Below are 26,944 nucleotides of genomic sequence, written 5' to 3'. Positions count from 1 at the left end.
AATAAATTAGCCAGGCCCATGTGGTGGTGCACGCCTGTAATCCCAGCTACTCGGGAGGCTGAGACAGGAGAATCGCTTGAACCCAGGAGGTGGAGGTTGCAGTGAGCCAAGATTGGGCCACTGTACTCCAGCCTGGGCAACAGAGTGAGACTCCATCTCAAAAAAACTACAAAAAGGCTGGGCACAGTGGCTCACGCCTGTGATCCCAGCACTTTGGGAGGCCAAGGCAGGAGGATCACCTGAGGTCAGGAGTTTGAGACCAGCCTGACCAGTATGGTGAAACCCCATCTCTACTAAAAATACAAAAATTAGCCAGGCATGGTGGCGGGTGCCTGTAATCCCAGCTACTCAGGAGGCTGAGGCAGGAGAATCGCTTGAACCCAGGAGGCAGAGGTTGCAGTGAGCCGAGATCACACCACTGCATTCCAGCCTGGGTGACAGAGCAAGACTCCATCTCAAAATAATAATAATAATAATAATAATAATTGGCTGAATATGATGACCTTTCAGGATCAAACTGTAGATGCTATTTAAAAACTATAAACCTGGTATGGTAAGTATGTGGATGTTCACTAAGGAATTCTTTCAACTTTTCTAAATATTTGAAATTTTTCATAATAAAATGTTGGTGTGGGAGCCTGTAGACTGTTTTTGTAATCTGAATTTTGAAAACCTCTAATCAATTCCATGACAATTCTCATGATACTGTAAGTTCCCTGAAGGTAGACACCATGTTCACATCTTCACCTCCCATATCTCTGGCGTCCACACTAGTGTCTGGGAGTATTCAGATATTCAATACACACGAATTGAATTAGTGAATCAACACATAAGTGTATTGAATGTGAAATGAATAAAGAGACGAATAAGTAGCTGGTAACAATGGGCGTCTGAAGTCCTATGCCAATAGTAATCCTCAGAGATCGTCCTCAAACCTTCCTGTTCGATCTGCAAAGTAACAGTAACATTAACAATAATAGCTAATATATATTGAGAGCTCACTGTGAGGGGAGGCAGGTCCAGATTTTGCAGAAAGCGAAGCTTATCCAATTAAGAAAAAGAGTACTAAGCTAAAAATACAAAATAAGATACGCAAGCGAACATTTAGCATGAGAAAATAAATCCCACCTAATGACATTTGCAAGATGATAATTATCATATGCAACCTCCAGTTATAAAGCATACAAGACATTTTTATTAATTTACAGCCTTACACAGCTCTGTAACACTTTCCTCCCTGCATCCTTCGATCTGTACTTCACACCACAACAATTTACAGTTTAAGCAAGTTTTATTTCAGATTCAGGACAGTTACAGATTTAGTACGGTCAAGTTTGGGAAAATCAAAATCACGTTTCTTTCAGGTATGAATTTAAGTTTACAAGGCATGGCAAACTTTTTTGAGCAGTGGCTAATCTTAAATATTCTTTGAATTGTTGACACCCATTAGGTAGAGAAGTGGTCGTGCCCGCGAGGAGCTTCGGAAGCTTAAGCTTTGTTAGCTTCGTGGTAAACCCACCTGAACAGCTACGTTTAACGACTTTTAAAGGAAAGAATAATATCCGCTTTGCTACACGAAAGGGGGAATCCTGATAGGTAAGACTGGACTCCGGCTTGGAACCGGATTGTGGGGGCCCTCCATGCCTCTCTCAGGACCCTTCTTGTCGCTACCTACCCCGCCTATCTTCAAACAGAAAAACACGGAGGTTCCCAGAACGGAGAGTCGGGAGCCCCATTTGGCTCCTGGCTGGTTCCGAGCGAGTTCCTCCCCATTCTGGCGCCTGAGGTTTTCGTCTGTGTGATGAAGTGGGCACGTCCCGATCTCCCCGTCGGTTCCCAGCGCTGTCAGAACAAAAATGAACGAGAGACAGGAAGCCCCTCTGCGGAGCGTGATCGTTTGGGGAGTTGTGGGGCGGAGGGGTCCCCACTTACTGAAGCGGGTGGGGTGGGTCAGAGCGGAGAGCGGCTCCTTCCTCTCGGAGCCTTGTGTTTCCAGCCGGAGCGTTTTCGCAAAGCGCCCGAAACGCGCCCCTTTTTCCCAGGGACTCTTCCCAGAAGTCACGGCCCGGGCCTTTCCTAAAAGCACTCTCACTGGCCGCCGTTTCCTCTCGGCTGGACCAGAGAGGCAGCTCGGATAGCCGACCCAACCCGCCTAGGACCCGCTGGCTCCAGTGCTGAGGAGCTTAGAGAAGGAGAAGTTGTAACAAGCCGGACGGCTGGGCCTGGGGAGAGGGGGAAATCATAGAGAGGCGGGCGGGTAGAGGGGCCAGTGTGGGAGTGCAGACGAGAGGAAGCCTGTGGGTAGATGGGCAAGAAGGGAAAACCCTAGAGACGCGAGGCGGCTAGACGGGCTGTCACGAGCGAGATGCAGTGTGGGGCGGGCCGCTGGCCTCCGAAGGCGGGAACGGAAAACGGATCTCCTTGGGTTGAGGGATGTTGGCATGTTGGGAGGACTTTAGTCTCAGTCCAACGCTACCAGCGTGCCCTAGAGCTGTGAACTCTTTAGTCAGCTTCATATTATTTGTCACTTGTAAAACAGGAATGATTCTGTTACCGCTCAGGGTGATGAAATAAAATCATGTATGAAAGGACAAAGCATAATGCCTTTGCACAGACAGAATGGGACACTTGGGAACGGTGCTAGTATTATTTTCCCACTCTGAAGTTCTGCAGCTCTGAAGTTCATCAGGGAATTAAAACCAGGCACTCGTGCATTAAGAGAGAGAGAGAGAGATCTGAGGATTCCCATATAATCACTCTCAAGGTGTCTCCGTCTCTAAAGCCTCGTCCCTAGCTTGGCTCAGACCTCATTCTTTCTCATGTGGGTCACAGTATCAGCCAGCCTCCTCCTCCCTTCCCTAGTTTCTCAGCTCCCAACTCAGCCGCTTAACATACACAGACAGATCCTTTTTGTTTGTTTGTTCCGTTTGAGATGGAGTCTCGCTGTGTCGCGGGGGCTGGATGCAGTGGCGCAATCTCGGTTCACTGCAAGCTCCGCCTCCCGGGTTCACGCCATTCTCCCGCCTCAGCCTCCCGAAAAACTGGGACTACAGGCGCCCGCCACCACGCTTGGCTAATTTTTGTATTTTTAGTAGAAACAGGGTTTCACCATGTTGGCCAGGATGGTCTCCATCTCTTGACCTCAGGTGAGCCACCCGCCTCGGCCTCCCAAAGTGCTGGGATTACAGGCGTGAGCCACCGCGTCCGGCCAAGTCCAGGTTCTTTAGTCTGGTAGTTGTGGATGTCTCCACCAGCATCGTCCCCTGCTTGGTCCATTGTGTGTGCTCTGTTGCCCTGAAAGATGGACAGTTCTTTAGGCTCTTTCAGTCCTGGCTTTTGTACCCACTTCCCCATCTTGGCTAACTCTCTTGTGTTCTCCAAGACAATTCAGATGTCACACTGGAAAACCTTTCCAATTCTATTCCTCTCCCCTGCTGAGTCAAGTGGCCCTTCTGGCCTCTTGCACCTGTCATTGCACTTATGACCCTGCATTATAATTGCCTGTTTACCTGTCTACTTCTGGAGACCTGTCTGTCCAATATGGTTACGTTACTAGCCACATGTGGCTTGAAATTGCATTAGGCCAAATTGAAACATGCTGTAAGTGGAAAATAGACACTAGATATCCAAGATTTAGTACAACGAAAATGAATGTAACACAACTCAGTAATTTTTATACTGATTATATGTGAAAAGTTTTGATAATATTTTAGATAGGGTGGGTTAAATAAAATGTTATTCATATGCACTTCACTGTTTGTTTTTTACTTTATCAATGTGGCAACTATTAGAAATAATTATCTATGTATATTTACACTGGCTAGCATATACATAGAAGACTATAGGTGTATTTCCTTGCTCTGTTGGCTGAAAGGACTTAGAAGATGATGCCCCAGTAGCAATGAGCACACTAAGCACCCAGGTGTTGGTTTCTGATACCAATCTCCAAGGACTCATTGGGAAAATGATGGTAGGAATGGGACAGGAAACATACAAGATGGGCCCAAACGATCTTCTTTTTCTTTTTTGGTTTCTTTTTTGAGATAGAGTCTCGCTCTGTCACCCAGGCCGGAGTGCAGTGGCGCGATCTTGGCTCACTGCAGCCTCCACCTGTTGGGCTCAAGGGATTCTCCTGCCTCAGTCTCCCAAGTAGCTGGGAACACAGGTGCCTGCCACCATGCCCGGCTAATTTTTGTATTTGTAGTAGAGACAGGGTTTCACCATGTTGGCCAGGATGGTCTCGAATTCCTGACCTCAAGTGATCCGCCTGCCTCGGCCTCCCAAAGTGCTGGGATTACAGGTATGAGCCACTGCGCCCGGCCCCTTTTTCTTTCTTTTCTTTTTTTTTTTTTTTTTCCGAGATGGGGTCTTGCTTTGTCACCCATGCTGGTGTGCAGTGCCACAATCATCACTCCCTGCAGCCTCGACCTCCTGGGCCCAAGCAATCCTGCCACCTCAGCCTCCTGAGTAACTTGGACTACAGGTGTTCACGCCATCACGCCCGGCTAAGTTTTGTATTTTTTTGTAGAGACAGGGCTTCACCATGTTGCCCAGGCTGGTCTTGAACTCCTGGGCTCAAGCAATCCTCCCACCTTGACCTCCCAAAGTGCAGTCCTCCCACCTTGACCTCCAAAAGTGCTGGGATGACAGAAGTGAGCTACCGTGTCTAGCCGCCATAATTTGTTTCTTTTCTTTTTTTCTTTTTGAGAGAGTCTCACCCTGTCACCCAGGCTGGAGTGCAGTGGCGTGATCTCAGCTCATTGCAACCTGCACCTCCCGGGTTCAAGCAGTTCCCTGACTCAGCCTCCTGAGTAGCTGGGATTACAGGCGTCCGCCACCACACCCAGCTAATTTTTGTACTTTTAGTAGAGACGGGATTTCACCATCTTGGCCAGGCTGGGTTCGAACTCCTGATCTCCTGATCCACCCACTTCGGCCTCCCAAAGTGCTGGGATTACAGGCGTGAGCCACCGCGCCCGGCCTACTGCCATAATTTCATTCAACCTCTCTGGTCCTCAGTTTCCTTATCTGTGAAATGTTAGTGCTGAATCTGAGAAACCAAGGGGCCTTCTTCTTCCAAATTCTAGTCGTGAGTTAGGTAAGATTCTTTAGTGAGGCTGAACGAGTCTTTGAACTTGAGTTTCTGTAGGCTAGAGGAAACAGTAGTCCCTACCTACTTCTCCCAGGTTCTAAGGTGGGTGAGACATTTTGATATTTTGGTCTTTGTCGCCCCCACGAGGCCTAGGAGGGTTCCCTGTGCCCCAGGTGTCCAATAAAGATCAATCCGCCAGGTGCTGTGGCTCAGGCCTGTAATCTCTGCACTTTGGGAGGCCGAGGAGGGCGGATCACCTGAGGTCAGGAGTTTGAGACCAGCCTGATCAACATGGAGAAACCCCGTCTCTACTAAAAATACAAATTAGCCCGGCGTGGTGGCGCATGCCTGTAATCCCAGCTACTCCGGAGGCTGAGGCAGGAGAATCGCTTGAACCCGGGAGACGGAGGTTGCAGTGAGGTGTGCTGAGATGATGCCATTGCACTCCAGCTTGGGCAACGAGAGCGAAACTCCGTCTCCAGAAAAAAAAAAAAAAAGAAGTGAGAAAGATTTACTTGCCACCTAGGGTAACTGCTGGTCTTCTTTCCCCTATTAGTGGAACTCAGGAGGCGGGTAATCTATTTTAACTCTGCACCTGCTGGACTTTGTGAATGGGGAGTTTACTCTCTGGTCTCAGTAGCCCCATCGATAAAAGGGAATAACTTATCTCCTCCTTGTCAACAGCCAGATGGTGGGGATTTGCCAAATCTAAGACATCTATTTTCTTGCCTTGTTCTTCTTTATTTTTTCCCTCTCAGTTTTAAAACTGGATAGTCCCAAGACTTTTATTTTGTCCTCACTTGTATTCTTAAGTGCAAACTGTCATTACCTTATTGACCACCAGGGGTGCCCTACACACATAGTACTGTGGTTAAAGAAGCTGGCTCAGCAGAGGGCAGAGAAACAGTGCCCAGTTCCCAGCCTTGCCCTGAGTTCCTACAAACCTTCAAGGGCCTGCTCTACTTCACGCAGCATCATGTCTCACACTCAGCATCCTCCTGGCCTTATGATACGAACATGTGTGTGGTCCTGTGGAAAAGTCTTTAAGTACTCCAGCCGCCTCTGCCAGCACTGGATAACCACCTGGGTGGATGATCACTGACTCTCTGTCCATTGTTCCCAACATTTCCAGGAGGTGGCCCAGCATATCCCGGCTGGCTGCGGAGGCTGAGGCCACATACTTTATTTATTTATTTATTTATTTTGAGATGGAGTTTCGCTTTTTTTTTTTTTTTTTTTTTTGAAAAAGGGTCTCCCCTTTTCCCCCCGGCGGGGGGGGGGGGAGGCCACATTTTTTTTTTTTTTTTTTTTTTTTTTTGGGAGGGAGTTTCTTTTTTTTTTTTTTTTTTTTTTGAGACAGAGTCTCGCTCTGTCGCCCAGGCTGGAGTGCAGTGGTGTGATCTTAGCTCACTGCAAGCTCCACCTCCCGGGTTCACGCCATTCTCCTGCCTCAGCCTCCCCAGCAGCTGGGACTACAGTCGTCCGCTGCCATGCCCAGATAATTTTTTTGTATTTTTAGTAGAGACGGGGTTTCACCGTGTTGGGCCAGGATGGTTCTCAAATCTTCCTGACCTCGTGATCCGCCCGCTTCGGGCTCCCAAAGTGCTGGGATTACAGGCGTGAGCCACCGCGCCCGGCCAGGGGCTTCGCTCTTGTTGCCCAGGCTGGAGTGCAATGGCGCCATCTCGGCTCACTGCAACCTCCGCCTCTCGGGTTCAAGCGATTCTCCTGCCTCAGCCTCCCGAGTAGCTGGGATTACAGGCATGTGCCACTTCGCCCTGCTAATTTTGTGTTTTTAGTAGAGATGGGGTTTCTCCATGTTCGTCAGGCTGGTCTCGAACTCCCGACCTCAAGTGATCCTCCCGCCTCAGCTTCCCAAAGTGCTGGGATGACAGATGTGTGCCACTGTGCCCGGCCAGGAAAGATTTTCTAGAGTAGGAAAGACAGCATAAAGTATTTCTAGAAATCGGACCTGAAATCAGAAAGGTCTAGCGATTTGTCTATTGCTACAGAGCAAAGGCAGAGGGCGGAAATTCTTCAACTCGTGAGACAGTTGAAGACAGGCCCTAACTCTTGATATACTCCATGGCAAGAAAATGGAGTACTATATCCCCATTGGTTAGGTGGTAATGCCAAGGCCATAGAGGGGCAGTCACTGGCCCTGGATCACACTACTAGTCAAAGCTGGCTAGTAGAATGTAAAGGAAAATGAAAGTCTCAGGGCTGCCAAATTCATTATGCCCAAGGTAAGCCTGGAGACTGAGTCATGCAACACTGCTGTCTGCTTCCCAAACTGCTGTCGTTGCTTCACAACCCAGTGTCAAAGCATTACACATTAGCCAGACCCTCACAGAAAGACAAAGGGCCTCAGGCATCTCCACAGGACCACCAGTACAGATTGTTCTTTGCTGTCCTCCATCCTCCCATAAAACAAGAAAATAGGCCGGGTGCTGTGGCTCACGCCTGTAATCCCAACAATTTGGGAGGTGGAGGCGGGCAGATCACCTGAGGTCAGAAGTTCCAGACCAGCCTGGCCAACATGGTGAAATCCCGTCTCTAGTAAAAAAAAAAATAAAAAAAACCAAAAACAAACAAACAAAAAAAACAATTAGCCGGGCGTGGTGACTACACCTGCAATCCCAGCTACTTGGGTAGGCCCAGGCAGGAGAATCGCTTGAACCTGGGAGCTGGAGGTTCCAGTGAGCCAAAATGGCGCCACTGCACTCCAGTGTGGATGACAGAGTGACTCTGTCTCAAATAATAATAATAATAATAATAATAATAATAATAAAGAACATGTCCCTTGTAACTTTAGGTCTGCAATCTAAGTCTAGTTCCTAAAACTAAAGTCTGTTTGATTTCACACTGATAATGCTTATCTTCCCAGGTACAGAACAAAAACGATGAGCTCAATCATTGTTGAGGTGGGTGGATCACTTGAGGTCAGGAGTTCAAGACCAGCCTGGACAACATGGTGAAACCCCCATCTCTACTAAAAGTACAAAAATTAGCCGCGCGTGGTGGCGGGCACCTGTAATCCCAGCTACTCGGGAGGCTGAGGCAGGATAATCACTTGAACCCGGGAGGTGGAGGTTGCAGTGAGCCAAGATCGCGCCACTGCACTCTAGCCTGGGCGACAAAGTGAGACCCTGTCTCAAAATAAATAAATAAATAAATAGGAATAAATGAAAGTCTTTCCTTGGCTCAGTAGCCCTGGGGGACAAGGGAAAGGAGGAAGAAAGTTTTTTCTGTTGTACAGTCTTTCCCTTTGTAGAAAGACTGGCTCCTTCTCGAGCCCAGAAGGATAAAGTGACTTTTTAAGGAAAGTCCTTTTCTAGCTGGGCGCGGTGGCTCACGCCTGTAATTCCAACACTTTGGGAGGCTGAGGCAGGCGAATCACAAAGTCAGGAGTTCGAGACCAGCCTGGCCAACATGGTGAAACCCCGTGTCTACTAAAAATACAAAAAAATCAGCCGGGCATAGTGGCGGACTCCTGCAATCTCAGCTAGTCGGGAGGCTGAGGCAGGAGAATAGCTTGAACCTCGAGATGCGGGGGTTGCAGCGAGGCGAGATCACTCCGGTGAACTCCTGTACTCCAGCCTGGGTAACAGAGCGTGACTCTGTCTCAAAAAAAAAAAAAAAAAAAAAAAAAAAAAGTCCTTTTTTTTTTTTTTTTGACAAAAGCCATCTCTGTTGTATTTCCTCCCTCAGCATCCGGCACGGCGCCAAATAGTGATTTCATTTTAACTTTTGTGTTGTGTGTGTGGAGTACCAAGCTGCGCGATGCAGGAACCTTTCTCTTGTGGGTGCGTTTCCGGACGGAGTGCTTTCCTGCTGCTCTCCGAATCCGGAAGCTGCCGGAGAAGTTGGAGTATCCCGGAAGTCGTCCCTGCGGGTACTTCCGGACGTGAAAGTTTGCTGCGTAGGGATAGGGAGACCGGGCCGGACTGCGGGGAGTGAGCAGGTTCAGCAGTGACGGCATTAAGAGTCCTGTCCAAGTGAGGGATTTGGGGTGTGGGACAGAGTGGTCCCCAGGGCAGTGGGCATTGGAAACTGAGAGGCCCTGCGAAGGAGGCTTGGGGAGGGGCTGCGGAGACCAGGGGACGAGTTATAGGAAGAGGAAGGCAGAAAGCCTTGGGAGTAAGTGGGCTTGGATCCAGTTGCCCTAGAGGCACAGGCCTGGGAATCACTGTATTTCCCAAGGGATGAAGGGGCTATTTCCCATGGGAAGACAAAGTGGGATGAATAGTGGACCTTGAGAAGAGGGGGTGGCCAAGAAAAGGTTCCTGAAGGAGGCAGGACCCAGACTGCAGGCTGGGGAGGGTTTGGGCAGCCAGAGGGAGGTGAGGGTGCTGGAGCGGGGGTCACTTGGTCACTCCGGCCGGAGATCTGAGTGGCTTCTGCTCCCTCTGCGCTGTGGAGTGCATCTGTTTGCCAGCCTCGCTGGACCGTTGAGAGGATTCATCGAGACCCTGGATATGAATATGCAGTGTGAACTGAAGTTTGGGGACATGGGTAATCAGTCACAGTGGCCCAAGATTTGAGGTGTAAATGGAGAAGTCAATGATTCGCTGCAGCTGTCTGGAACAGGTTGGGTGAGGGCAAGGGTGGGAAAGGTGGCTGAGGTCAGGTTGGGCCTTTCATGCCAGGCTGAGGGGCTTATACTGTAGGGAGGATTTTAAGCAGAGGAGCTGGTGGACTGGTGAGCAGGGCATATAGGTGACACCTAGCCAACTTGAGAGGTCAGAATACATGATTCCAGAAGGCTAAGGAGAAGGCTGCCAGTAAAGGGGAAGAATTCTCAGGGCGAGGAAAACACATAAGCCGTTGCGTGTGGAGCTGTGTAAATTCACGGTCTGGCCAGGGGCCTGTGAGATGCCATGTGTGGCTGGAGCACAGGAATGAGAAGTGAGGTGGGGAAGTGGCTGGGCCACCTCACAAAGGGTCTCAGATTCTAGGCTGAGAAACTCGGACTTGGTCCTGAGGGTAAAGGGGGCCAGGAGAATGTTACGCACGGTGCTGAAGTTGCATTCAACACAGCTGTGAGAAGAACCTGTCGAGGTCAGGCCAGTGTGGGAGAGGAACTGGAGGCCAGGGTACCAGGGAGAAGGCTGGTATGGTGGTCCAGGTGAGAAGGAAGGGGCCAGAACTTGGTTTGGAGAACGGAGGGGAGTGCCCTCAGGGGGTGGAGGTGATGGAACTTGGTGCTTGTCTGACTTTGGGGAGTGAGGGAGTGGGAGGAAATGGGGACGTTCAAAGTTCTAGATGGTGTGACAAGAATTTTGTTTAGATGGTGTGGCTTCCCCATGATCATGTCTTGGGGGTGAGCAGGGGTTCTCTTTGTTAGGGAGCTGGGTAGGGAGGTAATGCTTGACTTTTGGATGGGGCGATCAAATTCATTCATTTATTCAACCAATATCGAATTGATTCCCTACCCTTTCCTAAGACCTTTGATAGATTCTGAGGGTAGAATTTTGACCAGGATGGTGCTGGGCCTTGGAGAGTGGGGAAGGCAGGCAGTCACACAGCAGGCAGTAGATCAACGAGGCCATGATGGATCGTGCCATGGGATGTGAAGGAAATGAACAGGCGGAGGACACCGAGCAGGGCACCTCGAGCTAACACGGTCACTAAAGGCTGCTATGACCAGGTGTCCTATGAGCTGAAACTTGAAGGCCAGGAAGGAGCCACTCTTGTGAGAGGCTGAAAGGAACATCACAGAGAGAGGAAGAGCAAGCACAAAGGCTCTCCAGATGGGAGAGGCTGGTGCATCAGGCAAGGGAGAGGCAGCACCATGATGCCCAGAAGGGAAGGCAGCCGCGGGGGCAGTCTATGCGGGGCCTTGCAGTGTCTAGGTTTACTCTAAGGGCAGAAGGAAAGGTTTAGATCATAATGCACTGCATTCTGTAACTCCTGGACTCAGGCAGTCCTCCTGTCTCAGCTTCCTGGGTAGTTGGGACTGTAGGCAGGCACCACCACCTCTGCCTAATTATTATTACTTTTTTGGAGAGATAGGGTCTCAATATGTTGCTCAGTCTCAGAAGGGAAGGTTTTAAGTCAGGGAATGATTCTATGAGCTTAAAAAATCACTTGGAAATTGCCACAGGGAAGGGAGGGAGAAGGCCAGGCATGATGGCTTACGCCTATAATCCCAGGACTTTGGGAGACTGAGGCAGGTGGATGCTCGAGGCCAGGAGTTCGAGACCAGTCTGGGCAACACGGTGAAACCCTGTCTCTTCTAAAATTACAAAAAAGTAGCCGGCTGTGGTGGTGCGTGCCTGTAATCCCAGCTACTCAGGAGGCTGAGGTGGGAGAATTGCTTGAACCTGGGAGGTGGAGGCTGCAGTGAGCCGAGATTGCACCGCTGCACTCCAGCGTGGGTGACAGAGCGAGACTCTGTCTGAAAAAAGAAACAGCAACAAAGCGAGAGGGGAGGGAGAGTGATGGCGGGGGGGCTGCTGCTGCTATAGGCTGGGGCTTATTGGTGGTGGTTGGCGCTGGGGTGGCAGCGGCGACGGTGGGATTACAGGGAAATGTGTGGCTTGCTGACGGGTCATGTGCACTGACCTGGTGCGGACAGAGGCAGGTGCTGTCCTGGCCATCCCGCTTGCGGATATGTGACCTCAGGCCAATCACACCATCTCTTTGAGCTCTGCTTCCCTCATCTGTAAAACAGGGATCCTCATGGTACTTTCCTTGTAACTCTGCCCGGAGGATGCTGTGCATTTAGCAATGGCTGTTCCCGCGTGAGGGCTCAATAAATGGTGGTTATTGTTGTCATTATTTCCGGGGACAACAGTGGGGGTGGGGGTTGTGGCCACTACAATGCCAATAGTTACATGGTCTGAAACTCAAGAGAGGGATTGTGTTAGTTTCATTGCGTCTCTATGAGTGAATACTTGAGGCTGGGTAATTCATAAAGAAAAGAGGTTTAATTGGCTCATGGTTCTGCAGGCTGTACAGGATGTGTGGTCCTGGCAGCTGTTTCTGGCGAGGGCTTCAGGAAGCTTACAATCATGGTGGAAGGTAAAGGGGTGGTTGGCATATTACATGGTAGGGGGAGAAGACTGGTGAGAGGTGAAAGGTTTTTTTTTTTTTGAGACGGAGTCTCGCTGTGTTGCCCAGGCTGGAGTGCAGTGGCCGGATCTCAGCTCACTGCAAGCTCCACCTCCCAGGTTTATGCCATTCTCCTGCCTCAGCCTCCCAAGTAGCTGGGACTACAGGCGCCCGCCACCTCGCCCGGCTAGTTTTTTGTATTTTTTAGTAGAGATGGGGTTTCACCATGTTAGCCAGGATGGTCTCGATCTCCTGACCTCGTGATCCGCCCGTCTCGGCCTCCCAAAGTGCTGGGATTACAGGCTTGAGCCACCGCGCCCGGCCACTTTTTTTTTTTTTTTAAGATGGAGTCTTGCTTTGTTGCCAGGGTGGTGTGCAGTGGTACAATCTTGCTTCACTGCAACTTCTGCATCCCAGGTTCAAGCGATTCTCCTGCCTCAGCCTCCTGAGTAGCAGGGACTACAGGCGCCCGCCACCACACCCAGCTAGTTTTTGTATTTTTAGTAGAGATGGGGTCACACCGTGTTGGCCAGGATGGTCTCGAATTCTTGACCTCATGATCCGCCTGCCTCACCCTCCCAAAGTGTTGGGATTACAGGTGTGAGCCACCGCATCCGGCCTGACATGCTCTTTTAAACAACTAGATCTTGTGAACTCAGCGAGATCTCAGTCATTACCTCAAGGATGGCACCAAGCCATTCATGAAGGATCCACCCCCATGATCGAAATGCCTCCCACCAAGCCTCATCTCCAACAGTGGGGATTACATTTCAACATGAGATTTGGAGGAGGCCGGGCGCGGTGGCTCAACCCTGTTGTCCCGGCACTTTGGGAGGCCGAGGCGGGTGGATCACCTGAGGTCAGGAGTTGGAGACCAGGTGGCCAATATGGTGAAACCTCGTCTCTACCAAAAATACAAAATTAGCGGGGAGTGGTAGTGTATGCCTGTAATCTCAGCTATTTGGGAGACTGAGGCAGAAGAATCGACTGAGCCCGGGAGTTGGAGGTTGCATTGAGCCTAGAATTGCGCCACTGCACTTTAGCCTGGGCGACAGAGCAAGACTCCCATCTCCAAAAAGAAAAAAAAAAAAAATTTTGGAGGGGACAAACGTTGTAACCGTATCAGGGATCTGGGCAAGAGACTCAGGTTGGGTAATTGTCCGGGTAAACCATGGGTTCTCATCCAGGAGCACTGTTGCCTCCAGGGGACACGGGCAATGTCTAGAGACATTTTGGGTTGTCACGACTGGGGGTTGGGGAAGGGTGCTACTGGCATCTGGTGCGTGGAGGCCAATGATGCTGCTCAACACCCTACGGTGCACAGGATGGTCCCCCACAACAAAGAGTGGTCTGGCTCAAAATGTGTGGTGGCTCATGCCTGTAGTCCCAGCTGCTTAGGAGACTGAAGTGGAAAAGGATCACTTGCACCTGGGAGGTTGAGGGTGCAGTGAGCCAGAAGCATGCCACTGCACTCCAGCGTGGGTGACAGAGTGAGACTCTGTCTCAAAAAATATACATACCCCCCAGTAAAATGTTTAAAAAGTACCCTGTGTTCCAAACCAAATATAACTGTGAGGCCTTTTGGGCCCTGGGGCCTCCAGTTTACAACTGGTTGACGGTGGTCTCTGGAGTTGTTCCATAAGGCAGGAGCCACATGTGGCTTAAATTTTGATTATGGGGGGAAATTATTTTTTTGAGAGTCTCCCTCTGTTGCCCAGGCTGCAGTGTAGTGGCATGATCTTGGCACACTGCAACCTCCACCTCCTAGGTTCAAGCGATTCTCCTGCCTCAGCCTCCCAAGTAGCTGGGACTGAAGGGGGGGCACCACTACGCCCGGCTAATTTTTGTATTTTTAGTAGAGACGGAGTTTCACCATGTTGGCCAGGCTGGTCTCGAACTCCTGACGTCAGGTGATCCACCCGCCATGGCCTCTGAAAGTGCTGGGGTTACAGGCGTGAGCCACCGTGCTGATTATTGGAAATTTAATACAATTTAAAATTCAGGTCCTCTGATACACCAGCCACATTTCAAGAGTGTAAGAGTCCCACGTGGCTAGTAACCGTCATAGAACTTTGTACCATTGCAGAAAGTTCTGAGGGACAGTGCTCTAGGACGTAGCTGTGGCACCCCCAGGGTCCTGGGGCTCGCTGCAACTGTTACTCCTCTTCTGTCCCTCACTCCCAGCTGCACCTGCAGATGCTGCTGCTGCCGCCCTCCTGCGAGGCCGTGGCGCCACATGGCTGGAGGAGGAGCTGCAGCTGCCGCGTGTGCAGCTCTCCAGTGCAGCTGCAGCGCCACTGCGCGTTGCTTTCGACGCCGGAGTCCTTCGCATGCGCAGCCAGCGCCCGGGCCTCAAGTGCCCCGGGACCTGGCGCAGCCCGCGAGCCCATTTCAGGCTTCTAGTGGGCACCGTGGGCAGTGCCAGCCTTTCCCACCTCCGCATCTGGCAAGGCCTGGCCTTCGCTGCGCCTCGGTGTCCCCATGTGCCTTCTGGAAATACCACACCTCCCCACCTGCGCATGTAGCCGTCTGGCCCTCTGTGGGCCTGGGTTCCCGCATGTGCCCTGTGGGAAGAACACACCTTCCCCAACTATCTGGCAGCTTCCCCAACTATCTGGCATCTGGCCTTCTCCGGGCCTCGGTCTCCCCATTTGCTGGGTGGAGAATCACGGCCCGGCCACATCGGAGCCAATGCCTGGCCTCTGGACCTCGGTCTCCACATTTGCTCAGCCGGCAGGAACATCCCTTCTCCCGCCCTCTACCTCGGTGGGTGGCCACGGCCGAGCAGACAGCGACGGCCCAGTGGAAAGAGGACAAACCCTTGTGGGCCTTCGGGCAAAGACGTAACTTTGCTTAGTCTCGGTTTATTGGCCGATCTCTTGTCAAGTCGCGGAATTGTTCCAGTCCGGAGGTGGGAGGGGAGCGGGGCCAACGGGGGCGGGTGTCTTCAGCGTGCCCCGCGCCTCCGGTCCCCTCCCCGCAGGGCGCTCCGCAGAGCCGAGGGGTGGGAGCGCCGGCTCCAGGCGGCGGAACCTCCGCACGGGGCTCGCGCGCTTCCGGCCGGCGCCTTTTCCCAGGGACGCAGCCAACCCCTCGCACCCCGCGCCCGCGCCCCAGTCCCCGCGTCCCCGGCGCCGCCGGCCCGGAGCTGCCCGGAAGTCTCGGTTCCGCCGCCGGCGCTCGCCAGGGGAAGCCCGGGGCCGCCCGGGACCTCGGCCCGCTCCTCCGGACNGCCCCGCGCCTCCGGTCCCCTCCCCGCAGGGCGCTCCGCAGAGCCGAGGGGTGGGAGCGCCGGCTCCAGGCGGCGGAACCTCCGCACGGGGCTCGCGCGCTTCCGGCCGGCGCCTTTTCCCAGGGACGCAGCCAACCCCTCGCACCCCCGCGCCCGCGCCCCCAGTCCCCGCGTCCCCGGCGCCGCCGGCCCGGAGCTGCCCGGAAGTCTCGGTTCCGCCGCCGGCGCTCGCCAGGGGAAGCCCGGGGCCGCCCGGGACCTCGGCCCGCTCCTCCGGACCCGAGAGGCCGCCGCACGGGGTACGGGGGCCGGGATGGAGGGAGGAGCCTGGCCCCGGGACGACGCCGAGGCCGGGCAGGCTGGGGGAGTGCACTGGAGCCACCCGGGATGGGGATGGGGGTGGGGAGCGGCAGGGTCGGGCGGAGGGACGGGAGGGGCAGTGGAGGCGCCAAGGCTCCTTGGGGAAGTGAGGGGAATAGGAGGGGCCCCGGGGCCGGGAGGCGCGGGTCGGTGTGTAGCGGGATGGGGGCGAAAACGCTGGGGTTTCCAGAAACAAGGGGAGTAGAGCAAAAGAACGGGCGGGGGCCATGCTGTGTGTAACAGGCAGAGGGATGGGGCTCCTGGAAGAGGTGAAGAAGAGGAGGAGAGATGCCAGATGTACACAGAAAGGAGGGGAAGTGGGCTTGGGAGCGGTGCCGTGGGAAGCGGAGTCCCGGGGCCTGGTGTGCACAACGGGGTTTGGGAGAAGGCCCCTGGTGGGTACAGAAAGAAGTAACGATATCACCGCCATATATAGGGGCGGGGGAGAAAAGGGGGCCCTTGGGGAGAATGTAGCAGGTAGCCAGGTTGGGAGGGCGGGGTATACAGAAGGAAGGCATTTGAGTCATCTTGGGGTGTATAGATGTAGTGAGACGATGGGTTCCGTTGTGGCTTGCGGTGGCTAGACTTCGAGGTGCTAAGTGTAGGAACAGGATGGAAAGGCCCTAGTGAAATGTGGGGAATTGGGTTAGTGGGGCTCTGGGGAGGTACCTAGAGAGGAAGTGAGGGAGGCCACGGAATATGAAGATGGGGCGGCCCTGCGGCATGTAGTGGGGATGGAGCCCCAGCAGGGCCTGGAGGCCGATGCGGGGGCTGGGGGGGGGGGGGGTGCGGCAGAGGGAGGGGAAGCAACCTGAACTGGGGCTGGGCAACAGGGAAAGAAGAAACCACAGATTAGAGAAATCTCGGCGATCAGCAGGGCCGGGGTGTGAGATGTAAAGAGGTAAACAGATTTAGGGATTGATTGCAGGGGTGGGTTGAGAGAAGAAAAGGGAAGAAAAGTCGGGGGACTACGCCCCCAGACCTGACCTGGGTGCTGAGAGGTGGATCCAGGAGTGGCAAGTGGTGGCGGGGTTTTGCAGAGCTCAATTGGATGTCCTCTCCGAGGCAGCTTGATGGAACGTGGGAGAGCTGGGCTGGAGTGAGTTGTTCTTTTGCTGGGGAGGTGGTCAGTGGCGCACAAAGGGTAACAAGCAGCGATAGTGGGGACGCTTTCCATTTTAGGAAGCTTTTCCTAAAAGGAAGTGGCAATTTTAACTAATCTCCCCTCCGCCGCTCCCAGCTGCCGCTCCAGATGCTGCTGCTGCCGCCGCGGCCACCCCACCCTCGGTCCTCCTCTCCGGAGGCCATGGACCCACCGCCCCCCAAGGCTCCCCCTTTCCCCAAGGCGGAAGGCCCTTCCTCCTCTCCTTCCTCGGCGGCGGGGCCCAGACCCCCGCGGCTGGGCCGCCACCTCCTCATCGACGCCAATGGGGTCCCCTACACATACACGGTGCAGCTGGAGGAGGAGCCCCGGGGCCCGCCCCAGCGCGAGGCGCCCCCAGGAGAGCCCGGCCCTCGCAAGGGCTACAGCTGCCCGGAGTGCGCCCGTGTCTTTGCCAGCCCTCTGCGGCTGCAGAGCCACCGCGTGTCGCACTCGGACCTCAAGCCCTTCACGTGCGGCGCCTGCGGCAAGGCCTTCAAGCGCTCCAGCCACCTGTCGCGGCATCGCGCCACGCACCGCGCCCGCGCCGGGCCGCCGCACACCTGCCCGCTCTGCCCACGCCGCTTCCAAGACCCAGCGGAGCTGGCGCAGCACGTGCGCCTCCACTAAGCTCGAGACCTGGCTTGAGCTGCCCTGCCCCTCTCAGGGCCACGAAGTCTGACCCACACAGCGTCACTCACTCCCACACACACTCCCTGGCTCCGCTGAGGTTACTGCCTTACCCTGGGCCTCAGTTTCCCCACCTTCCAAAAGGAGGAGCATCATTCCTTCCTTACCCCCTTTCTAGCTGTGTGATGTAGACCAAAGTCGTTGCCCCTCCCTGGGCCTGGGAACCAGTCGGAACTGGGTTCCGGTCCAGTTGTGCTATGTGAGCCTTTGCAAGTGACATGACCTCTCTAAACCTTGGTTTTCTGCTCTCTGGAGCGGTGAACCGGTGGTTGTCTGTGGGGAAGAGATGATAAAGAGCACGGGCACCGTCTGGTTCATTTCTGTATCTACCCCCCTTCCGCCCATGCCCCCTACCCTTTGCTCAATAAACATTCCGCACTTCATTTTCAAGCTCTTCCTTGCGTGTGCGTGCGCGTTGGGGGCTCGGGGGTGGAGACCGGATCTTCCTCGCTTGGGTACTTTTCTCTCGGTGTGTGTTTCTGGCCGGAGCCGTTTCGCGACGGCCCGGGCGCCCCGCCCCCACCTTCCTTCCCTAGACCCTTTCCTCTCCCTTCGGCTTCTCTCTTTCGGCCGGCGCCGCCAGCTCCTGGGGCACACCCAGAGGTCCCCTTCCCGCCGCCGCCTGCAACTGCGAGGGTAGCCCGGGGCCGCTTGGAGTCGCCCGGACCTGAGAGGCTGCTGCACTGGGTACGGGGGCCGGGAGGAGGGAGGGGGCTGGGAGCGGGCGGCAGGAGGGGCCGGACCTCGTGGAGGGTACCTGGGCCGGGGCGGCAGTGGGGCAGGCGCCGGAGGAGGCTCTTCTGGAGCTTGCAGGGGGCGAGAACGTACACAGAAAGGCCCAGAAAGCGAGGGCTGTGGCCCTGGGGGTGGAACCCCCGAGAGCGCTGGGACCTAGAACGAGCCTGGTGGTGGCCGGGCGAGCACTAGAGAGAACCTGAGGTGGGTGGACGGGTGGGAGCACGGAGTCGTTCAGACATGTCGCTGGAGAGAGGGCCAGGACCTGGGGGTCCTAACGTCGGAGCCCCTGTTAATAGGTTTGGCTTGTATGGAGGGGGTCAGGAAAGGCTTGAGTATGTAGGATGAGCCAACACGCAGACCCTGGAAAGGGCTAGAAGGAGGGGAGGGAGAGGCCTGGAGGCCTGCGGGGTGGGGCACCCACTGACCTGGGAGGCCACAAAGGGGAAAGTTAGAGCGAGGTCCAGGTTGTGCAGAGCAGGTCAAGAGATCCTGTGAGGACAGTGTGTGGTGGAGCACCGAGGCTAGGAGAGCTTTTCCAAGGAGGGAAACCCTGGGGACCTTTTAGGGGGTCACAGAGTCCAGCTGTGAGTGGGACTGGAGAAGAGGGACTGAGGGCAGCAGGATGCAGAGGTCCTGGGCCGTTTATAGGGAGGGAAAAGGATGGAGCCTGCAGTGCTGAGCTGCCCTCCTCTATATAACCGTCTTACCCCATCTCCCATCCACCAGGCCTCAGCCAGCCCTCCGGATGCTGGTGCTGCCATCCCCCTGCCCTCAGCCTCTGGCATTTTCCTCCGTTGAGACCATGGAGGGCCCTCCCCGTCGGACATGCCGCTCCCCAGAACCTGGACCTTCCTCCTCCATCGGATCTCCCCAGGCTTCATCTCCTCCAAGGCCCAACCACTACCTGCTCATTGACACTCAGGGTGTCCCCTACACAGTGCTGGTGGACGAGGAGTCACAGAGGGAGCCAGGGGCCAATGGGGCTTCAGGCCAGAAAAAGTGCTACAGCTGCCCCGTGTGCTCAAGGGTCTTCGAATACATGTCCTACCTTCAGCGACACAGCATCACCCACTCGGAGGTAAAGCCCTTCGAGTGCGACATCTGTGGGAAGGCATTCAAGCGCGCCAGCCACTTGGCACGGCACCATTCCATTCACCTGGCGGGTGGTGGGCGGCCCCACGGCTGCCCGCTCTGCCCTCGCCGCTTCCGGGATGCGGGTGAGCTGGCCCAGCACAGCCGGGTGCACTCTGGGGAACGCCCGTTTCAGTGTCCACACTGCCCTCGCCGCTTTATGGAGCAGAACACACTGCAGAAACACACGCGGTGGAAGCATCCATGAGCCGGGCTGCCGGGTGCCCCAGGTACCACAGGACTTTGCAGGGAGCCTGGACTCCTGTCCAGACACCTGGTGAGAGCCCGAGGCTGGTGTGCAGGGCCCTGGACACAGACACAGAGCAGCCGCATCTCCAAGGCAGAGCCCTGCCTGAAGGAGGAATCCGTGAGTAATCTTCAGGTCCTCCGTGTTTTGGAGCTGAGATGGGAATGAGCCCCTACACAAAATGGAGTCCTCTAGCCTAAAGATACCAGCTGTTCCATGGCAGAGCCTCGACTGGATGGGGGTGGGGAGTGTCGTGTGTAAAGTCTCTGGCCTCATAAAAGATGGCTGTGGGTCATCAGGAATCTGTGCCATGTTCCTGAGGCTTCTGTGCAGTTGTTGGGGAAGGGACCCCAGTCCTGCCTTCCACCCCCCAGCCAGGCCTGAGACCGATCAAACAATAAACGCGTTTCCCACCCTGAACACTCGAGGTTTGTTTTTAGAGACAGCATCTCAGACCCTCTTTGGTGGCTGCCCAGCAGGGAGACCTCAGCTTGCCTGGCTGGGGAATGGGAAGGTTGGCCCGCCTTGGGTTTATCCCCTCCTCAGCTCCTGAAGACCTGGGTCATCTGGGAAGAATGTTTTTAAACTGAAACAATTTTAAAACCACAACCTCCTATCACAAACACATTTTATATGGCAATAGAGTACACATACGTAAAATATATGTGAACCAAGTTTCCTTCCTTTTTTTAATTTTTTTTAATTTTTTTTAGATGGAGTTTCGCTCGTCACCCAGGCTGGAGTGTAATGGTATGATCTCGGCTCACTGCAGCCTTCACCTCCTGGGTTCAAGCGATTCTCCTGCTTCAGCCTCCCAAGTAATTAGGGTTACAAGCGTGTGCCACCATGCCCAGCTAATTTTGTACCTTTAGTAGAGATGGGTTTCTCCATGTTGGCCAGGCTGGTCTCGAACTCCTGACCTCAGGTGATCCACACACCTCAGCCTCCCTCAGGACCCTGGGCCTTGAAACAAAAGTTTCTTTACCATAGTTACCTTTAGTATGTGCAGATTTTTTTTCATTAGCTATTATTACTTGAGACGGAGTCTCGCTGTGTCGCCCAGGCTGGAGCAATGGTGCAATCTCGGCTCACTGCAACCTCCACCTCCCTGGTTCAAGCGATTCTCCTGCCTCAGCCTCCTGAGTAGCTGGGATTACAGGCGTGCACCACCATGCCCGGCTAAATATTTTTTTAAAATGCTGATTTCATCCTATTCTATTGAATTCTTCACCCATGAACATATAGTTTGGAAAAGACTAATCCAGGGCAGGTGGCTCCCCCTGGAATTTTTGGACCAGGCTGCAGTTTATCTGTAAAGTGAAGTGGGGAGGGGAGGATCATGGGTACAGCTTTGCAGGCCGTGCACACGTTTAGATTCTCCCTCCATCGGGTTAAGACCTTGCTCTCCCAAGGGCTGGCCACAGTCCAGAGCATGGATACTTCTGGTGAACAGGAGACGCAGGTGGAGCTGAGCCTGAAGCTAAATAAACATCTGCTTATTAATTCATTTTTCTTGCCTGTCTAGTTTGTGCCAGGCACTGTGCTAGGTCTCATTTGCTCTTCCGACCTCTTTTTTTTGGGAGGAAGAACAAATCTTCCGTTCGTACTCCCCAGAGTGGGAAAGAGCCTCGCGGAGGCTGCGATCATACCCCACCATCTGACCTCAAATAATACCAGCAGCGCGCCTCTCCAAGCCCTGACTATGGCCAGGTGCTGCTGGGCTGAGCTGTGTGTCACATCACTGAATCCTCACAAGAAATGTAGAGGGGCTTGTAAGTTCCCCATTTTACAGGGGAGTTAACAGGCTGGGGAGGAGCAGGAACAGTCAGGACTGGAATCTAGCTCTGTTCCAAAGCCAGCTCGTAATTACCAACATGGGGTGGGGTGGTGTGTTCCTGGCTCTCATTTTCGGGAGAGGGGTAACTCCCCCCATTTTGGCCCCCACATCCCTGAGAACCTTGGGGTCTGGCTGTAGGAGGTGGGGGAGCTCGGGGGGGGGTCTGCGTTGGCTAGTTCCTGAGATCGTTAAAAGTAGATTTTCCTTTCGCTCCAACTTTCCCGGTGTCTCACACACTCTCCTGCCTTCTCCTGGGCCCACTGGGCCCACCGCCACCCAGTTCGGCCCGCCAGCTCTCCAGGATGGGAATTTCTCCAGGCCCGCCAGCTCTCCAGGATGGGAATTTCGTGACGTTCCCTGCCTGAGCTTCGGGAAGGGCGGGGGAGTGCTGTAAGGGGCTATCACGCAATTGCAGACCCTCTGCTGCTGCCGCAAACGGCGGCCCTCACCTGGACCCGGGGACTCTCCAACGAGGGGCGCTAGCCTGGCCCGACTGGGCGAATCCCCGCGTCCGTACCCGTTCCGTCGCTCAGTTCCACGACTCGCTCCCCTGCCGCCCCGCCTGTTCGGGGGTGGGTGGGCGCTTCTCTCGGCTCCCCCGTGACACTTTGCAGACGCTCCCTGGCGCCGGGCATGGGCGCCGCCGCCGTCGGTCCCCGAGCCGGATTCCGCGCGCGGGTGGGTGAGCGCGGGGGGCCTCGGCCCCTCGGACCCGGGGCACCCGCGGGCGGGGGATGGTGGCCGCATTTGCACCCCCGCCCTGGTGCATTCCCCCCGGGATCTTTCCATGACTACTCCCCTCCCACCCCGGGACAAAGGGCGGGGCGGTGCATCCCCACGCGTGACCTTTCCCCGTACTGCGCACGCGCCCAGCCCCACCACCGGGGAGGGTCCGCACGCCCACGCGAGTGCGGGGGAGGGGTGTGGGGCCCCGGAGGTGGGGGGGCACCGCGCACGGGCTGGACCTCCTCCTACCCTGGGGAAGTTGGGGCAGTTTCCCTCGGCACCTGTCTCTTCCTTAGGCCTGGCGGTGGCCCGCGATGAGAGAGGGTCCTTCCCCTTCAGGCCAGGTGTCCCTGTCAGGCGACCCCTTGGGGCACCCAGCAATTTAGGGCTTCAGCTTCCTTTTCCTTCGATACCCGGGAGCCCACGTCCCCAGCTTACGTCTCCCCCAGGACCTCGGTGGCTGGGCCCCCTGCCCCTGACTCTGGGAACCCAGGAGTTTGAAGCCCAGGCGTGTTTTGCCTCAGTCCTGGGGTCCGGGCTCCCTCCTCCCTCAGACCAGGGATCCAGGCCAGAAGGTCCTTCCTGTCTCACTTCACCTCCCCCAGGATGGACCCTCGAGTCCATCCGCGTCCCTCCATTTGTGGCTGCTGTTTCTGTCCAGTGCCCCTGAGGCCCTCGGCTGCTGGGGTCCGCAGGAAGCCACGCCATGAATGACCGGAGCAGCCGGAGGCGGACAAGTGAGGAAGCTGGGTCCCCTTCCCTACCCTGGGTCCCAGGGCGCTCGGATCCAGGCTGCCGTGGTTGGGGGGTGGTCTGAGGGGCCCTGGACTTCTCTGGGGTGACCCGGGGCCTCTCCTCTCCAGTGAAGGACGATGAGGCCTTCGAGATCTCCATCCCTTTCGACGAGGCGCCCCACCTAGACTCGCAGATCTTTTACAGTCTGAGCCCTTCTCGGGGAAACTTCCAGGGTGAGCCGGGGGCGGGGGAGGGACTGGAGTCAGCTGGCTAGCCAGGCCCTGAGTCCCAGGGTGTGACCTGGTCCCCCACCCTCGCTGTGTCCCTAGAGCCTCCGGAGGCTGCATCCCCCGCCCTGGCTTTGATGAACAGCGTCAAGGCCCAGCTGCACATGGCTCTGGAGAGGAACTCCTGGCTGCAGAAGCGCATCGAGGACCTGGAGGAAGAGAGGGACTTCCTGCGGTGCCAGCTGGACAAATTCATCTCTTCTGCTCGGATGGAGGCAGGTATGTGTGGGGTGCTCTGATCCACCTGCCTCCCTGTCCCGCTACTGGGTACCCGCTCACCCAGACTCAAGGCTCCACTGTTTGCCTGGCTGGGTGGGACCTGCCATGTTGGCCCTCTCTGCTAGTCCCCTGCCTGTTTTGGGCCCCCAGGCCCAGCTTCCTCCTCACTTGATGTCCAGGGCCTCATCCCCATGAACTGTCTACTGGGGCCTGTCCTGCTTTCTCCTTCAGCTCCCCAAATCCCATCAGCCTCCAGTGCCCTGGCATCTGCTTCCTCGGCCCATGGTGACTTCAGGACCCTGGAACCTGAGAGTCCCTGTCTTCTGACTACTAGGGGGACCTTCCTTCATCTCTTTGGCCGAGAGGCCCACCCTAGTCCTTCGGGTTTCCTCAGGGGGCCCCTGATCCTCCTCCTGTGCCCCCCCCCCACCCGTGACACCAGGGGCCATCTTCCCACCCACCCTGTCCCATCCTTGGTTAATGAGCTCTTCTTCCTCATCAAAGACATTAAGGCTCTTCCTTTGTGGGCCTTTTTGGGTGGGGACACCAGCAGGTGCTGTCCCTCAAACCCTGCCCCACGTTCCCAGGCAGTCCCCGCCCACATACCTTGCTTTGCTATAATTCATGGCCAGAAGCAGCCGGGAGAGCTCCCATGGCAGCCCCTGGCCCCAGCCAGTTCACAGCTAGCATCTTCTCTTGACTGGTGGGACCCTGTGCCCTGCTTAATACATTTTGGACCCCAGCCGCATCCTCTTCCCCATATGGTCAGGCCCTTTGCCAGACAGCCCATGTCCTGGAGAACCCACACTTTACCCCACCTATCCTCAGCTCGGCTTTGCTAGCTCCTTGGCTGGGAAGACCCCTCAAAAACTCCCACATCTCTCTTTGTGAATTCAACCCTTTCCCCCAAAAACCTGGGCAAGGGGCCTATGGTCTCGTGGTGTCTCTGTTACTGGGAGCCCAGCATCTGGGGATCTGGCCTTCCCTCTGCTCTGGAACAAACCGCCTCTGACTGCCCTTGCCTGCCACTGTCTCCTCCCACTGATGGTTCCATCCTGGGTGACTGACTCCTTTGCACAGTTTGGCCCTGCGGCCTCGGCACTTTCCCAGTGGGGACCCTGGCACCAGACCCCTCTCCTAACCCGCCTTCTAGAGGACCCTATGTCTGGGCCTCCGCGGGCCAGCTCCCTCTGTCTAGATGGAGGTGGGACCCATCCTGCTGGACCCAGGACCCCTGATTTCTCTCAGGGTCTGAACCCCCGACTCCAGCCAAGGCCTTGCCTGCCTGCTGGGTTTACAGAGGCCACTCTCCGGAGGTCCCACCCAGTCCCCAGAAATCTCTCCCTCCCCTATGGGAACTGCACATAGTCACAGGGGTCCTGAGGTCCCTGGTCGGCTGCCTCCCCAAGACCTCTTGCCAACCGAAGCTTCTGAGAAAATGCTCCGCCCATTACTACCTCCCACAGACCCCAGCAGGCTCTACTCGGCCACCAGCGTCTTTACTGTACTCCTTGTCTGTTTCTTTAGGGGACCAGCCCAGGTTGGGGGATGCGGTTCTGGGGACTGCAGCCTCTCTCAGTCCCAGCACCTGTGATGGGATGTCTGGTCCCATAGTTCACGTGTGTGTCTCTCTCTCCCCAGAGGACCACTGCCGGATGAAGCCTGCGCCCAGGCGGATGGAGGGGGACAGCCGAGGTGGGGCTGGGGGTGAGGGCTCGGACCCTGAGTCAGCAGCCTCCTCCCTCAGCGGAGCCTCCGAAGAAGGCAGCGCCAGCGAGAGGAGGCGGCAGAAGCAGAAGGGAGGTGCTAGTCGGAGGCGCTTTGGGAAGCCCAAGGCCAGGGAGAGGCAGCGAGGTGGGTGAGGTGCATGGCGCGGGCGCTGAGGGGCCTGGGCTGCTGAATTGCTGTGTGTCCTTCCCAGAGGCCCCCCTTTCTCTCCAAGCCCCTCCAGCCTTGCTGGAGAAAGACCCACCGGGTTCTGTCTCCTCCTCCTCCCTTGTCATCCTGGGATTACCAGGCGTGAGCCTGGCCTGGGTTTACTTTAAGTTTTGGTCAACCCTCGAGGGCAGGGCCACTTTGGGCACCTCCTTCACCTTCATCGGTAAGAAGGAGGTGCGCAGTAGGACCTACCTCGGGGAGGGTGAGGCTTGAATAAGTGAATTCACCCGAGGCAGGGAGGCGAGGGTGATGGTTGGGTGTGGTGGAGAGGCAGGGGTGGGGGGGTGCTGGGACTGCGTTGAACCCGGCCTCTCGGCTCATTTTCTCTCCTCACCCTCCTTCCTGGGCCTGCCTCTTCCCATTTCCCACTGGTCCAAGTACTGGGTGCGCTTCTTCCCGCCTCTCCCCCTTCCTTCCCTGTTGTTCTCTGTCTCCTCCTGCACCGCCCGTGCCTCGGCTCGCTGGGATCCTTCCTTCCCATGGCCATTTCCCTTCCCGTGTCCGCCCCCTCGGTCTTGTCCCCTGCTCCTCACTTCCGTGTCCCCGTCTCCGCCCCGCAGTGAAGGACGCCGACGGGGTCCTCTGCCGGTACAAGAAGATCCTGGGCACCTTCCAGAAGCTCAAGAGCATGTCGCGGGCCTTCGAGCACCACCGCGTGGACAGGAACACCGTGGCGCTGACCACGCCCATCGCCGAGCTGCTCATTGTGGCCCCCGAGAAGCTGGCCGAGGTGGGCGAGTTCGACCCCTCCAAGGAGCGCCTGCTTGAGTACTCCCGCCGCTGCTTTCTGGCCCTGGACGACGAGACGCTCAAGAAGGTGCAGGCGCTCAAGAAGAGCAAGCTGCTGCTGCCCATCACCTACCGCTTCAAGCGGTGATCGCGCCCCGCCTCCGCGCCTCCGCCCGGGCCTTCCTCCCCCGCGGACCCCGGCCCTCCCCAGGCCCCCGGTGCATGACCTGCGCCTCGCCCTGCCGCGCCCCTGCCCCTCCTCCTCGCTCCCTGGGTTGGGGGCTCCCTTAGCCGGGCCCCCAAGCGCGACGGTCCAGGGCCCGCCGCAGCCCCTTCCCGAACGCCGGCATCCCCTTCCGCTTGGGCTGGCCAGCGCTGTCCTCGCCGGACCCCTTCCTCCTGGAAATCAACCAGGCAGGAGGGTGCCCCCCGCCTCGGGTGGGGGACTATATAGACCGCGTCTCCGCCCCGGCCCCGCGGAGGAGCTGCCCACCTGATTGCCGGACAGACCTCCCCAACTCCGCGTGAGACAGAGAATTATTCAGAGAATTTAAATTAAAAAACGACGTGAAAATTTGGAATAAACTGGGCCTCAGCCTTTTCCTAGGAGGGGGACGTGCCTGGGAGGGGAAGGCCGTCGCCCCGAAGACGGTGATGGAGTTGCGGGGGCTTCCTAGGGGGTGGTCGGTCAGGCGGGAGGCCGGTTAGGACAGGGTGTAATTAGCACCCCGGAGGCAGAGACGGAGAAACAGCTGTGCCCCTGAAAACTCGGAGGCAGAGCTCTGG

General features: G+C 56.0%; 3 protein-coding genes and 1 long non-coding RNA gene across 7 annotated transcripts; 3 read left to right on the top strand and 1 right to left on the bottom strand.

Annotated features, from left to right (window-relative positions):
- Positions 1-846: 846 nt before the first annotated feature.
- LOC108542504 (uncharacterized) lies at positions 847-2,681 on the bottom strand. The gene is made up of 3 exons (XR_001889297.1): positions 1,933-2,681; positions 1,676-1,842; positions 847-948 (listed from the first exon to the last, which is right to left on the bottom strand). It is a non-coding gene; the product is annotated as an uncharacterized LOC108542504 (long non-coding RNA).
- A 13,067-nt stretch (positions 2,682-15,748) lies between these two features.
- Positions 15,749-17,954, top strand: ZNF580 (zinc finger protein 580). Its single transcript, XM_017892551.1, has one exon. The coding sequence runs from the start codon at positions 16,993-16,995 to the stop codon at positions 17,509-17,511; it is 519 nt and encodes a 172-aa protein (XP_017748040.1). The 5' UTR covers positions 15,749-16,992; the 3' UTR covers positions 17,512-17,954.
- A 76-nt stretch (positions 17,955-18,030) lies between these two features.
- On the top strand, positions 18,031-20,107 carry ZNF581 (zinc finger protein 581). 3 transcript variants are annotated; one of them, XM_017892548.1, is made up of 2 exons: positions 18,031-18,258; positions 19,036-20,107. In XM_017892548.1, the coding sequence occupies exon 2, from the start codon at positions 19,055-19,057 to the stop codon at positions 19,646-19,648; it is 594 nt and encodes a 197-aa protein (XP_017748037.1). In that variant the 5' UTR covers positions 18,031-18,258; positions 19,036-19,054; the 3' UTR covers positions 19,649-20,107. The 3 variants fall into 3 exon arrangements, with proteins under 3 accessions (XP_017748037.1, XP_017748039.1, XP_017748038.1); XM_017892550.1 differs by lacking the exon at positions 18,031-18,258 and adding an exon at positions 18,299-18,324; XM_017892549.1 differs by lacking the exon at positions 18,031-18,258 and adding an exon at positions 18,336-18,510.
- Positions 20,108-20,817: 710 nt separating this feature from the next.
- CCDC106 (coiled-coil domain containing 106) lies at positions 20,818-26,743 on the top strand. 2 transcript variants are annotated; one of them, XM_017892546.1, is made up of 6 exons: positions 20,818-22,202; positions 22,912-22,987; positions 23,114-23,218; positions 23,315-23,491; positions 25,133-25,345; positions 25,990-26,743. In XM_017892546.1, the coding sequence occupies exons 2-6, from the start codon at positions 22,957-22,959 to the stop codon at positions 26,304-26,306; spliced, it is 843 nt and encodes a 280-aa protein (XP_017748035.1). In that variant the 5' UTR covers positions 20,818-22,202; positions 22,912-22,956; the 3' UTR covers positions 26,307-26,743. The 2 variants fall into 2 exon arrangements, with proteins under 2 accessions (XP_017748035.1, XP_017748036.1); XM_017892547.1 differs by lacking the exon at positions 23,114-23,218.
- The last annotated feature ends 201 nt before the right edge of the window (positions 26,744-26,944 follow it).

This window comes from Rhinopithecus bieti, unplaced genomic scaffold, assembly GCF_001698545.2.
Source record: "Rhinopithecus bieti isolate Rb0 unplaced genomic scaffold, ASM169854v2 scaffold_22436, whole genome shotgun sequence".
In the NCBI taxonomy this organism is placed as follows: Eukaryota; Metazoa; Chordata; class Mammalia; order Primates; family Cercopithecidae; genus Rhinopithecus; species Rhinopithecus bieti.
This window is presented reverse-complemented; position numbering and strand designations above follow the sequence as displayed.

Excerpts from the sequence above, each read along its gene's own strand:
- ZNF580 (XM_017892551.1), top strand. The coding sequence starts at position 16,993 with ATGCTGCTGCTGCCGCCGCGGCCACCCCACCCTCGGTCCTCCTCTCCG.
- ZNF581 (XM_017892548.1), top strand. The coding sequence starts at position 19,055 with ATGCTGGTGCTGCCATCCCCCTGCCCTCAGCCTCTGGCATTTTCCTCC.
- CCDC106 (XM_017892546.1), top strand. The coding sequence starts at position 22,957 with ATGAATGACCGGAGCAGCCGGAGGCGGACAA. Across the intron at positions 22,988-23,113 it reads GAGCAGCCGGAGGCGGACAA|TGAAGGACGATGAGGCCTTC; the intron begins GTGAGGAAGCTG and ends TCTCCTCTCCAG. Across the intron at positions 25,346-25,989 it reads GGCCAGGGAGAGGCAGCGAG|TGAAGGACGCCGACGGGGTC; the intron begins GTGGGTGAGGTG and ends TCCGCCCCGCAG.